The sequence below is a fragment of the Ovis canadensis genome, chromosome 19 (assembly GCF_042477335.2).
Source record: "Ovis canadensis isolate MfBH-ARS-UI-01 breed Bighorn chromosome 19, ARS-UI_OviCan_v2, whole genome shotgun sequence".
Lineage (NCBI taxonomy): Eukaryota > Metazoa > Chordata > Mammalia > Artiodactyla > Bovidae > Ovis > Ovis canadensis.
In genome coordinates, this window is record NC_091263.1 from 27,696,270 (window position 1) to 27,709,642 (window position 13,373).

Sequence of the window (13,373 nt, forward strand, 5' to 3'; positions counted from 1 at the left end):
CAGAGCTTTCCCAGGCCCGCAGAAGAAACGGGACATAGGTGGAGTCGGCCAGCCCCAGGCTCTTTCTGCTGTTCTCGAACTCGGGATCACTGTGTATGCCAAGGAATTTGCACGTAGAACCACGGCCATTTGCTGTGTAAAGAGTCTCTAGGGTTAGTTAGCCTGTTGGGGCTTTCCTCTGTAGTTGACTGAAATAATATCTAAAAGCAAGCTGCCGAAATTCTGACTTTTAGGTCAGGGGCTGACGAGGGCCACCAGGACACCCGGGTATATTCAGTGAAGGCTGACGTGTGGACGTGTGACATCTGAGAGTAATCCTTTAGCGGGGCTCCTTTGAAGAAGAGGGAGGAGACCCACAGGCTCCCACCGCCCCACCTCGAGTGACTGACAGTTGAAAGGCAAGCTCTGGGAAAGTGATGCTAGGACTGGGGTTGTCCAGCCTGGAAGACATTGACTTTCCTCCCTTAAAACGTGCGGAGAATCTGGATGATGATGGTGATGAGGCTGAGGTGGAGAAAAACTGCTTTGAACTAAGGCAGGCAGCATTCCAAGGTCTATAAAGACAGACCACTAGGCTGACTGAAGGAAAGGGGACTGAGAAAATCTGAGAGTACCCATCGCCAGAGTGCCGCTAGAAAAAGGATCTCCTCACCCCTTTATAATTTCCCCTTATGAAACAAGAGGTTAAATCCTTTGCATCTCGGGTTCTTCCCCTGCTCTGTGGTTCTGCAATCTGGTCTCCCTCCAAGGAGTGTGGGTTAGTGTGGAGCTTCTAGCTTTATCCTGGAAGAATGCAAAGAGCTTGGCCTTTAGGGTCAGGCCGTCTTCAGCTCAGCCACGCTCTAGCCACATGACCTTGGACAGGCTACTCATGTTAGCGTCCTCAGGGATACAGAGGGAATGACTGGGCCTCTGGAATGAGCTTCTGTGTGTGCAGCACCCGGAGCAGTGTTCACCCACGCCACACGGCCGTGCTCAGCCACAGGAACCCTCCAGTTCCTTCCTCCACCCCTCGCGTCCCCATCGCCTCCATTTATGTCCACCTCTGTGTTTCTCGATCTTGGGAATTCATGGATTACCCAAGAATTGTCAGAGGGTATCCGGTTTGAGGATGGCTGCATTAAAACTTAAATACTGTGAATGTAAGAGACCTGTTAGCGCCACCAGAAGCATAAATCAAAGGAATGGCAATCCCCTGGCAGCACTCGGTGGCAAGGTGGTTACCCCGGTAACCCACAATGTGCTTTTTTTAGGGTATCAATGAAACAAAAACAAAAATTTAAAGATTAGTATAAAGAATTTGCAGACCACAGAGAACCTCTTGGAAAAGAAGGTATGCTAGTCTATCTTAATGAGTATTCTGTCATCAGGTATTTTAAATTTTACCATACAATTGTACTCATTTCACATGCTAGCAAGGTAATGCTCAAAATCTTTCAAGCTGGGCTTAGCACAGGCACCGAGAACTTCTAGACGAACAAGCTGGGTTTGGAAGAGACAGAGATCAAATTGCAAACATTCATTGGATAATAGAAAAAGCAAGAGAGTTCCAGAGAAACATCTACTTCTGCTTCATTGACTACACTTTGACTGTGTGGATCACAACAAGCTGTGGAGAATTCTTAAAGAGATGAGAGTACCAGCCCATCTTCCCTGTCTCCTGAGAAGCCTGTATGCAGGTCAAGAAGCAAGAGTTAGAACCAGACATAGAACAACTGACTCATTCAAAATTGGGAAAGGAGTACAACAAGGCTGTATATTGTCACCCTGCTTATTTAACTTGTATGCAGAGAACATTATGAGAAATGCCAGGCTGGATGAATCACAAGCTGGAATCAAGATTTCCAGGAGAAATATCAATAATCTCAGATATGAAGATGATACCATCTAATGGCAGAAAGTGAAGGGGAACTAAAGAGCCTCTTGATGAGGGTGAAAGAGGAGAATGAAAAGATGGCTTGAAACTCAACATTCAAAACACTAAGATCATGGCATCTGGTCCCATCACTTCACAGCAAATAGAAGGGGAAAATATGGAAGCAATGACAGATTTTCTTTTCTTGGGCTCCAAAATCACTGGGGACAGTGACTGTAGCCACAAAATTAAAAGACGCTTGCTCCTTGGAAGAAAAGCTATGACCAACCTAGACAGCATATTAAAAAGCAGAGACATCACTTTGCCAACAAAGTTCCATACAGTCAAAGCTATGATTTTCCCAGTAGTCATGTACGAAGGTGAGAGTTGGACCAAAAAGAGGGCTGAGTGCTGAAGAACTGATGCTTTTGAATTGTGGTACTGAACAAGACTCTCAAGACTCCCTCGGACTGCAAGGCGATCAAACCAGTGATCAAATATTAAAGGAAATCAACCCCAAATATTTATTGGAAGGACTGATGCTGAAGCTGAAGCTCTGGTACTTTGGCCATTTAATATGAAGAGCCAACTCACTGGAAAAGACCCTGATGCAGGGGAAGACTGATGGCAAAAGGAAAAGGGGATAGCAGAGGATTAGATAACATCACCAACTCAATGGACATAAATTTGAGCCAACTCTGGGAGATAGTGGAGGACAAAGGAACCTGGCTACAGTCCATGAGGTCGAAAAGAGTTAGACACAACTTAGCAACTGAACAGCAATAACATCATCCTTATTTAGCCAGAATCTCCACATTAGGCGGAGAAGGCAATGGCACCCTACTCCAGTACTCTTGCCTGGAAATCCCATGGACGGAGGAGCCTGATGGGTTGCAGTCTGTGGGGTCGTGAAGAGTCAGACATGACTGAGCGACTTCACTTTCACTTTTCACTTTCATGCATTGGAGAAAGAAATGGCAACCCACTCCAGTGTTCTTGCCTGGAGAGTCCCAGGGATGGGGGAGCCTGGTGGGCTACAGAGGATGAGGTCACAAAGCGTCAGACACGACTGAGCATGTACGCATGCACTCCATACACTAAATATAAGTGTGCAAAGAAAAGGCAGCTTTTTCCCTTAAATTTCCTCATCAGTCTCCCCACTCTGAAGAGCCAGGAACGTAAAACCAGCCAATCCAACAGACGCTTAGCTGCTTGCAACTTTCTGTTTAAAGCTGTATTTTTAAAGTAAATAACCAGTCATCCAACCCCTCCACTTTCTCCACCTTCACCATCTTGGGTTGTGAGGGGCCTTCTGGTGTCCTCTGAGAGCCGAGCAGTGTTCCTGGTCATTGCAGATCTCTCAGTGATGGGGCCCCTGTTCATCAAGTCATCCCCTGCACTGCCCCCCCAGCCCGGGCATCCCGCCAGTGTCTAAGGCTCCGCCCCTTGTGTGCTCAGTTAGAACCCTGGATCTCTCCCTCAGGCCCCACCTCGGCTCTCACTTTCACCCACTTCCAACCCTGTCATGCAGCTCCTGGTCAGCTACCTCATTTCTACTCTAGGGAGCTCCTGGGTGCTCACCTTCCAGGAACACCCAAGATCTTCCATGAGCCAGCTTCTGAGTACCCTTGGTGCCACCCAGCAGCCTGGGGAGACCCAAGAGCCCGGAGATACTTGACAGGTAAAGCTCACTCCTTAGACGCCTGCTGTGCTGTGCTAGGTCGCTTCATTTGTGTCCGACTCTGTGAGCCCATGGAGTGTAGCCTGCCAGGCTCCTATGTCCATGGGATTCTCCAGGCAAGAATACTGGAGTGGGTTGCCATGCCCTCCTCCAGGGGATCTTCCCAACCCGGGGATCAAACCCTCATCTCTTACATCTCCTGCACTGGCAGGTGGGTTCTTTACCACTAGCTCTACCTGGCAGACGCTTACTCCTCTGCAGTCTGACCCAGGCCTGTTTTCTCCATACCCCAAAGCTCCCCATGCTCTCCACCTCTGAGCCTTATTCCTCTAACTGTGCCGAGCAGCTTCATGCACCTTGGGTCTTAACCGTCCTGCTGCTTCCTCACCAACAATGCCTATCCCATGTCAACATATTAAAATGCTCCTCATCTCTCAAGAACCTGCTCAGAGACCATTCTTCCCGTGGAGCTCCCCCCAAGTCCTAAGACCATAGGATTCCTCCTTCTCAAGCATTCTGGGGGCATCAGCCACCTCTCATGAAGTCCTCACCATTGATTCTTACTCAGGGCCAGAAAAAAAAAAATCATCATCCAAGGGACACTGTTTATCAGTCCGGTGATTTTTTTTTTTCCACTTCTATCATCTGTCTGGACTTCCCTGGCAGCTCAGAGGTTAAAGTGTCTGCCTGGAATGCAGGAGACCAGGGTTTGATCCCTGGGTCGGGAAGATCCCCTGGAGAAGGAAATGGCAACCTACACCAGTACTCTTGCCTGGAGAATCCCATGGAGGGAGGAGCCTGGTAGGCTACAGTCCATGAGGTCGCTAAGAGTCGGACACGACTGAGTGACTTCACTTCACTTCAACTGTCTCCTTTTAATTGCCTTTATATAAACAGCTCCCTTAAGCATTTGTCCAATTATAAACTGAATCAAGCAAATTTGATACATGAATTTCATAAAGAATCTGCCACACCTTTTTAGCAGAACAGGATGGTCTAGATTCTTGTTGCGAAATGTTGTGTGATGAAGCCATTCCTGTCAAATGATGAACTGAATGAAAATACCATCTTTTCTCTTATCCTGATAGATACATTGTTTACGCATTGATTCTTTGTTTACTCATCGATTCTTTATTTACTTATTGATTCTTGGGTTTGAGAAAATTCACTTAGGACACTGTCATCTGAAGACTCTTAGTCTGAGATTTCACTTAGACAACCAATTTCTTCCATCATCGTTAGAGCCTGTGGAGCTGCTCTCCAACTTCATCTTATGAGTCATCTAATAATTGTGAAATGTTGTTCTCTCAGTTTTTTTCCTTTGCCATTATGAAAAATTTTGAATTCCCAACTGTATACAGTGAGCTAAAAGCAGACTCAAAATGGTGATGATTTATTTCCATGTTGAATCATCCTTCTAAGTAATACCATTTTTCTCTTTTGTTATTCTAGTCTCTTTTTAAGCAAAATTGATGAGTAATGATGAAAGATAATTCCCGGGATGATAAAACAGCAAAATATTTCCAAAGATAAGTAAAATGAGATCATGAAAATCTCATCATGTGTCTTAGATTGATAAAAGGGTCCAATGAACCCAGATAATAATTGCAAGATGGAAGGAGTTTTGTTTACAGAATTAGTACATTTTCTCTTTGTTCTTGGGGAGTTCTTCAATAAAGAATAAAAGTCATGAAACACCAAGCCTTTTAAACAGGTAAAACAACTCAAAGAGGAAATTCAAAAGCTAATATTGTGTGCAGTGGACCCGGATGGTACGCTGGGGGTTATCTTGTTAAAATTCCATACACGTCTGTCCAACATGAGGTGAAGAATAGAGTGAGACTTAACGATTTCCATGTCTTCCTGGAGTTTCCCAGGCCCGGTCAGGGCTCTGCTCACGGAGGGAGCTCTAGGAGATGGTAGGAGCCAGAGATGTAATTGTGTGACTATCAAGGGAAGGTGGCATAGTATTCCTTACGTGTGCACAAGAACTTCACACCATCTCAAAATCTTTGTGATCTGTCCTGAATACGGTTCTTTCCTCTCTCCCTTTTAGCTGGGTAACTGCTGCACTTTGAATCTCAACTCAAACGCCACTTCCACGAGCCAGCTTTCCCTAACTCCCAGCTCCTCTGCACTTAGCAGGGTTTTAGTGTCTCTTCCACTGGGAGCTGGTGGAGGTTTGCTCAGACTTGCATCCTCAGTACCAGCACAGTGTTGCCCCTAGTAGCCACTGGATAAGTATTCTGCAAATGAAAAACACTGAATTCACTTTTCTGACTACAGATGCTCACCTGCCTAGAGTTTTTTTTTTTTTTTTAATTGAAGGATAATTGCTTTACAGTATTGCATTGGTTCTGCCTAAAGTTTTAACAAAGTGTTAAGATGCATATGTTTGAGAAAGTAAGAATAAAAAGTAAGAGCTCATCCATAGGGAAAGCAGATCAAGCAAGAGCTTCATTTTCCTGGTTTAGTTTACCTTCATTTTCATTGACCTTTGGTGGTTTAGTCGCTAAATCATGTCTGACTCTTGCAACCCCATGGACTGGAGCCCACAAGGCTCCTCTGTTCATGGGATTTCCCAGGCAAGAATACTGGAGTGGGTTGTCATTTCTTTCTCCTGGGGATCTTCCCAACTCAGGGACTGAACCCACGTTTCCTATGTCTCCCGCCTTGCAGGCAGATTCTTTATCCGCTGAGCCATCAGGGAGGCCTGATGTAAAGGACTGACCTTTACCCGGAGATTATCGGGAACAATATGGCTATAGAAAAAGGGTCTTCAGCTCGTGATTCTGGCTTTCCTTCAGGTGCCGGGTGATTTACCAGAGACTGACATCAGCAGTGAGGCTCGGCATCCCCGGGCCGACACAGACACCACAGAAGAGAAACGGAGGAACAGGCTGTATGAGCTAGCAAGGAAAATGAGTGAGAAGGAGACTTCTTCTGGGGAGGATCAGGAATCCGAGCCCAAGACTGAGTCTGAGAACCAGAAGGAAAGTCTGTCCTCTGAAGACAACAGCCAGAGTGTCCAGGAAGAGCTGAAGAAGGTAAGGGCTGCGCAGTCACAGCACATGGCCCAGTCTCTGCCTGGTCTCTTGCCGCTGGGGTGAGGCTCTGTATTTGTGCTGAGATTTGCTGAGAACCCAAAGAGCACTCTCTAAAATGCCCATCCCTGTGCACTTGGGAGAGCCCAGGAAAACTTGACTTGATTAATGCAGAGTTATTCAATCAGGAAAACAGCCCTGCGTGTCCTTGGATATCTCCCAAGACCTCTCATATCCCATCTTTCATCAAGACAGCCCTTGCTGTCTTTCGAGTCTGTAATGTAGCACCCACAGTCTCTCTTACTGGTAAGAGCCGTGTTATTTCACACCACCCTCCCCCCAAGGAATGTTTCCTGTGGAATGAGGGCATCTAGCCAGCCCTCTTTTACCAGTGCTAAAGCTTCATGTCATAGTATAAAGTCTTTGCACTGAAAGTTGCGTTCTAGGTCACTATCTCTGCAGTTTTCAGATCTGGGCTTGACTTACTTAGAACCTTTCCCAAACAAACCTTATATGGAACCCCAGGGTTCTAATCAGATACAAACACTGCTGCTCCGAGGGGTCCCCAAAACCCCAGTCACTTTGATCTTCAGTCCCACAGTCCTCTCTTCCTTCCAAGCCCAAGTAGGCCACCGAGTTCCAAGGGACATGGTGTGAAAACCACAGAAAATAGACCGTACCTCTGGCAGAAGGGGATCCCAGCCTCTCTCCCACCATCCTCCATGACATGCCTGGGTTCCCCCCACAGCTCCTCCCGTCGCCCACCCTAGACTTGACCCCTGCTGCCTCCAGTGGCAGGGGAGAAGCCAGCATTTGTTCAGCGTCTCCTATGTGTCTGGTGCTTTGCGTGTGTTAGTTCATTTAATGTAAAACCTTTGCGGCAGACACAGCCCGGTGCTGCAGAGGGAGAAATTGAGACTAGTGAAGGTCCTCACTCGAGGCCCACAGCTAGTGAGTCTTGGAGCCTCAAGTCACAGGCTCCTTCCTTCATAAGCTGCTGCTTCTGAAACTCAGATTAGATCTTGTCTGGTAATATCTCGAATTCTTTGTACTTAGGATCCATTTTTACCCTGTTCTGAGAGTAGGCTCTCTAAGCTAATGACTGCCGGTAACCCATATATATAGTCCATGAGCCCCCTTCATCTGCTCAGCAGCCAAGCTGGGGTGCTAAGCAGGGGGCTGGCCAGCCCAGGAGGGACCACCACAGAGCAGTCTGCACCGTCCTTCGTGGCTGAGCCCCTGAACCTTCCAACACCTCACACTCTGCCTTTCACTCATGCCCAGCCCATCCTCCATAACCACTGAATCCTCCCTCATAAACCAGCCAGTTCCTGTGCCTGGGGATGGCGTATCCGTCTTTCCCCTGGCCTCTCTGTGGGTGGAGAGCAGATTCTGGCCTTCACAAGCAGCCCTTCCCTGGGATGTGGGCTCCAATCCCTTGCCTCCTCTACGGTTATGAGCTTTGATCCTCTCTGTTGCTTGAACCGATGCCCCATTACAGTCACATTTTGTCTGCTAGGGCTGAGAGTCAGATGGCAACTGAAGCATAGTGTGTTATTTCTTACGATGACTCCACATCCTACTGACTTTGCTGCCTCGTGGTCCCAACTCACGCTGTACCAGTGGGGTGCTGGGCTGGGATGAGTACGGAACATTCAGCCCCCATTCAATTGCGAGCCTCACCTTCTGGAGGCACAGCCACACATCTGTATTGGGCTCTTCTGGGCGGAATGTGAATAGGAAACAGAGGAAAGTCCTGGGCACTTTGACCCTTCCTGCCTCCACCTTGCCCTGTGCCCTCGCTGAGTAGGAAATTAGGGGTGTCGCTTTTATCCAAACTCCCAAATGGTTCAGTTTCCCAAAGTTAAAGTCTTTCCCACCACCAACCACGAATCAGTGTATATAAAAACACAGATAGCAAACCAAAAGAGAAAATTAATATATCTTTCTCCATCAAGAATTAAAGGAAAACAGAAATAGAGGTTCATCTATGGAAGGTTGTTTAGAATCAGAAGGGTGTAGAGAGAGGCTTCAGGGTTAGACAGCATGTGAAACGCAACCATGCAGCTTTCAAACCCTGGACTTTGGTTCTACGTCTAGGCCTTTTCTTGTCTACTCACTACACCTGCCTCCTAGCTGCCCTCTGTGGCCCCTCCAGTCCTTTCTCCACTCAGCGGCTGGAGCTGCCCTGTGGCCCTTGAACTTGCTCCCAGCATGTCAACAAGCCCATGTGTTTTTATATCTATCCCTAGGACCCTGTCAAACGCATGTTGGCCTCATTTGTACAATGGGTATAACCATGCCCCCTTATAGAGTTGAGACAACTGAATTTTACAGCATAGGAGCAAGACAAAGCCAGAGCCCAGCAAACAGGAATAACCTCAGAGCCCCTTTAACAACCTCAAGGAAAAGAAACTTCACTGCTGTGAAATGACACCCCTGTGCTAGCACTGAAGGAAGAGCTTAGTGCCTGTTTCCCATCCGTGCGTGCTGTGTCAAGCCAGAGGTCTCTAACCACATGCGGTGCTTTGTCTTGCTCTGAAGAATGGGATGGGGAAATACTGCATCAGAACCTCCCAGGCTCCCACCTTCAGGATCAGAGTAAATATGGCTTCCCTTGTAATACGACCACAGCTGGTCTGCGCAGTGCACATATGCAGACGCACACACAGCTTGGTTGGGGAGTGGATCTGGGATAGAGAAACTGTTCCAGAAGCTGTTAGTGCTCGCCTCATCTCTTTCCCGTGCTGCTGCGCACTGGCCCACGGTCCACCTGCGTGGGGGTCCCTGACACAGCAGGAGCGCCCCTTCCTGTGCAGAAGGCAGGCTGGGAGCGTCTAGACTCTAGACACTGGTCTAGAAGCACAGTCAAGGCCATGCTCCCCTCCCCGAAAAGAGCCCTATCCAGTGACTGACAGAGTATAGATCCTCCAGCTCCTTCGCCTCCACTGGGGCAATGACCCTGGGATGTATGCTGCCCACTAATGCCTGACTTCCCCAGTAGATCTTGCTCTGGGCACCTGCAGTGAGGACCAGCTCAAGCGGGCTGTCTTCCCTTCTCTCCCTCTCTTCTCCACTCCTCCACTTGCTCCTGGGTCCCCTTCTCAAATAAACTCCAAGCAATCAAAGCCATGTCTTGGGATCTGCTTCTGGGGAAACCAGACTGAGACAGTAACCAAACCAGAGAGAACATGGAGCCCCCAGGTCACAAACACTCCCTGCAGTGTGTGTGACTGAGCGGTGGGGAAATCTAAAAGCCTAGCTGATGGCTAGCAGCCTCTGCCTGACCCAGAGCATCCCTCACACAGACAGAGCCTCATCCAGACTTCACGTCCCTCCTGCCTCTACTGCGGATTCTGCAATATGGGGTCCATAGCAGAATAATGTGCATATTCCCATCAACACAGGGACGTCAGCGGCAGGTCAGTGTCCTTAGTATGACAACCCATGTAGCAATTAGGGCTTCACAGTCTTGTCCAGCAGCAGAGGAACCATTTTAGAAATAGGCTTTTTCTGGACGGGAGTCAGCCCTTGGCTGTAGACAGAACTGGTCCCTACAAATGATTCAGTTTGGCTGGGTGTTCCACGCCTGAGGATGAGTTAAGGATGATCACTGCCATCTGAGTTTTAACTACCTGAAGAACCAGCTTATAAAGCTTGGGGCTAGTCCAGACATCTGGACTCCTAGGGGGTTATATTTTTAACTGAAGCCATCTTGGTTCCATTGAACCTCAGTGGTCAACCTTCCATACCTTGGGATCCTTCAAGCCCAGGAATGAGCATTTGCTCTCCTCCACCACTAGGCAGGTAACCGTGGTTATGGGAGAAAGGGCTGGCTAAAGTGCTTCCTAGAACCATCTGCCTCTAGATATGTAGGTGCTACGTTCCTGAGGGCAGGATGCAAAGAAGGACCAGGAACTCCTGGCCGGAGTTTGGAGGCTACCTGCTGGGGCTGGATCTCCCACAAACCCCTTATCTCCCAGGCTTAGAGCAGAGACCCCCAAGGTCCCTTCTGGCTCCAAAGAGTCATGGCTCTAGACATGTCATGAATTAAATACATTTTTGTTTCCTGAAATGAGCATCATTTATGACACTATTTATATGATAGAAGATGTCCTGTGTGTCAAACTTTTGGAAAATGAGTGTTGAAGACCCAGATTAGTAACTTCTTGCATTATAGTCAAATCCATACATGCAATGTCTTAAAGGCATTATTTAAATGTCTTTGTTTATTAATTATCACAGGTAACTGAATCATTGTGTTTTATTTTCACAAGGGAGTCACAGACCAGCAGGTATCTCCCCTATCCACAGGTTCATGAAATAGTTCTCATCAAAGTACTGAGCAAAAAGTAATAAGTGCCTTTCTCTGCAAATAAGAGATAAATCTGTACATCTTCTCACAGCCACTCCTCCTTGATTATATCAAGTCACATAGAAACACAGTCGTGGTCAGTGGTCAAGCAGACAGATTGACTGTTGTCTAAGAAAGCCCAGAGCTGAAGGTCTCTGCAGCTTAACGTGTTGTGAAACACTTGTTGCTATCACAGTGTTGACATAAAGTCAAGAACTGTCCACACATGTCTCATCCTTGTAAAACGGCTCACCATCCACATGAGGGTTCAGTGTCTCTCACTCGAGGTAGCATGATTTGAGAAGCATGTCTCCGTCTTTAGTTGGTGCTAATTTGAATGTAAGGTTCAATCCTAACTTGCATCTTACAAGCTGCACTGATCTCAGTAGGCCTTATGCCTGTTGAGGAATCAACACCTCTTTTCTAAGATTCTATTAAACAACTGGCTGTAGGGAAAAATAGAAGCTTTACCACTTAGAGCTACAGCTTTTATCCACAGTGCTTGAACAGATGAAGTTTCATCTCACTGGGTTGTCACTGGCCTCCTTCATCCCCACACTCTTGTCCTCCGTGTTTGGGGTAGGGGACTTTGAGGTTGGGAAGAGAGTTCTGGGTTCTCTCCTGGATCATGAGGACTTCAGCAGAACATCTTCCTTTCTAGGCAAAAGATGAGCTAAGCCCTTGAGAATTAATAGTCTCATAATGCTAGTAGATAAAAGGGCAGTCTACATAAGCAGACAATTGACCAAAAACAAAAAAGATTAAGGTAAATGACCAATAAGCATATGAAAAAATATTCAATTTTCATTATATCTCAACTGTATTCAATGCAACACGCAGCCCAGAACTTGGCATATGTTCTGTACATGCATTCATGTTTCCCGTTCAGCAGAGCACACTGAGGCAATGGGAAGGCAGCCACGAACAGGGCAAAGTTTAGCATTTGTTCAGACAAGCAATAAAAATGCAAATTGAAATAGTGAAATGCCACTTGCCTAACAAATTAGTGATTAAAAAGGACGATAAGTTATGTTGGTAAGGGTTCAGAGGACCTGGCAGTCTAATGCACAGAAAGTAGCGCATATTAGCACGGCTGACTTGGTAACTCAAAGCAATCAAAGTGTGCTTACCCTTTGATCCAGCAAATAGACTTTCGATCATTTATCCTAAGGAATAACTAGACAAGCAGCCAAGGGTATATCACAATGCAGTTCATTGAGTGTTATACTTTTATATCAGGAAAACTCTGGAGCAACCTAAGTGTCCAACAATAGGGAGTTTTGGAAAAATGGAGGGGATGAGGTCCAGAACTCAGGCGGGGTGTCAGCATTGGAACAGCGAAGTCAGAATGGTCCAGATATAAGTAAGTGGGTAAATTTGATGTTTAGGAAGATGAACAAAATTTGTTTTATGTTCTAAGCCTCCCCAAACCCCTTGCCCCACTTATTGAAGCAACATACATAGTAAAGCCAACCCACTGACACCGGGTTGTGAAAGAAAGTGTTTATTGCAGAGCTCTAAGCAAGAGTGGGGATGGCTAATGCTCAAAAGGCGGGAACTCCTGCTGGCTTTCAGGGAAAGGTTTTTAAAGACAAGGTGAGGGAGAGGGTTGCAGGGTGCATGATCGGCTCATATACGTTCTTCTGATTGGTTGTTGGTGAGGTAATCGGGAATCAACATCATCAACCCTCTGACTCCATCCTGTCTGGGGCCTTTATGATGGTGGTCAGCACGCAGAAAACATGGTCCACCTGATGGGGGTTTCAGTGTCTGCAAAACAGCTCAAAGGACATGGCTCAGAAAATTATCTATAGCCCTTGAGAGGAACTAAAGGTCTTTGACTTTGTTTAATGGCTAAATTATTATTTTGTCTTGCTTGACTGTTTTCCTTTGTTTCTGCATTTTCTCACTTCTAAATGTATTAAATTTACTCTTTAGAACTCAGGTTTGGCTTAGGAAGGCAAGTTTGCCTTCTGAAAGTGAGGTGATGGTGAAATTGGATTGTCAGGATTGTGGAGAGGGTTTGAAATAGCTGTTGCATAGAATGGGAGAAAACTGTGTGGAGAAATATAAAGGATCCCCAGGGTAAAATCAGAGATCAAAATCATTTACCGGAGTTACAAAGAACCTGTAAAAGAAAACAGCAACTCTGTGCTCTAAATATAAAATAGACAAACAATTCAGACCTACGATATAGCACAAGGAACTATATTCAATATCTTGTAATAACCTATAATGAAAAAGAACCCAAGAAAGGATAGATAGATATGTTTAACTGAAGCACTGTGCTGTATACCTGAAACTCACACAACATTGTAAATCAACTTCAATTTAAAAAAATAGAATATAGCAAATTTGATGCAAATGAATGCAAAACAAAAATTCATCTTATTCAAAGAAAAGGTCTAGTAGGAGCAGGTCTATTCATGAATCCAGATC

General features: G+C 46.3%; 1 protein-coding gene across 1 annotated transcript in view; it reads left to right on the forward strand.

Moving 5' to 3' along the window:
- Positions 1-13,373, forward strand: part of MYRIP (myosin VIIA and Rab interacting protein) — a 217,994-nt gene that overhangs the window by 170,892 nt on the left and 33,729 nt on the right. The window contains exon 11 of the mRNA XM_069560700.1: positions 6,344-6,583. Within this exon, the coding sequence (XP_069416801.1) occupies positions 6,344-6,583 (240 nt within the window). The remainder of the gene's footprint in view (positions 1-6,343; positions 6,584-13,373) is intronic.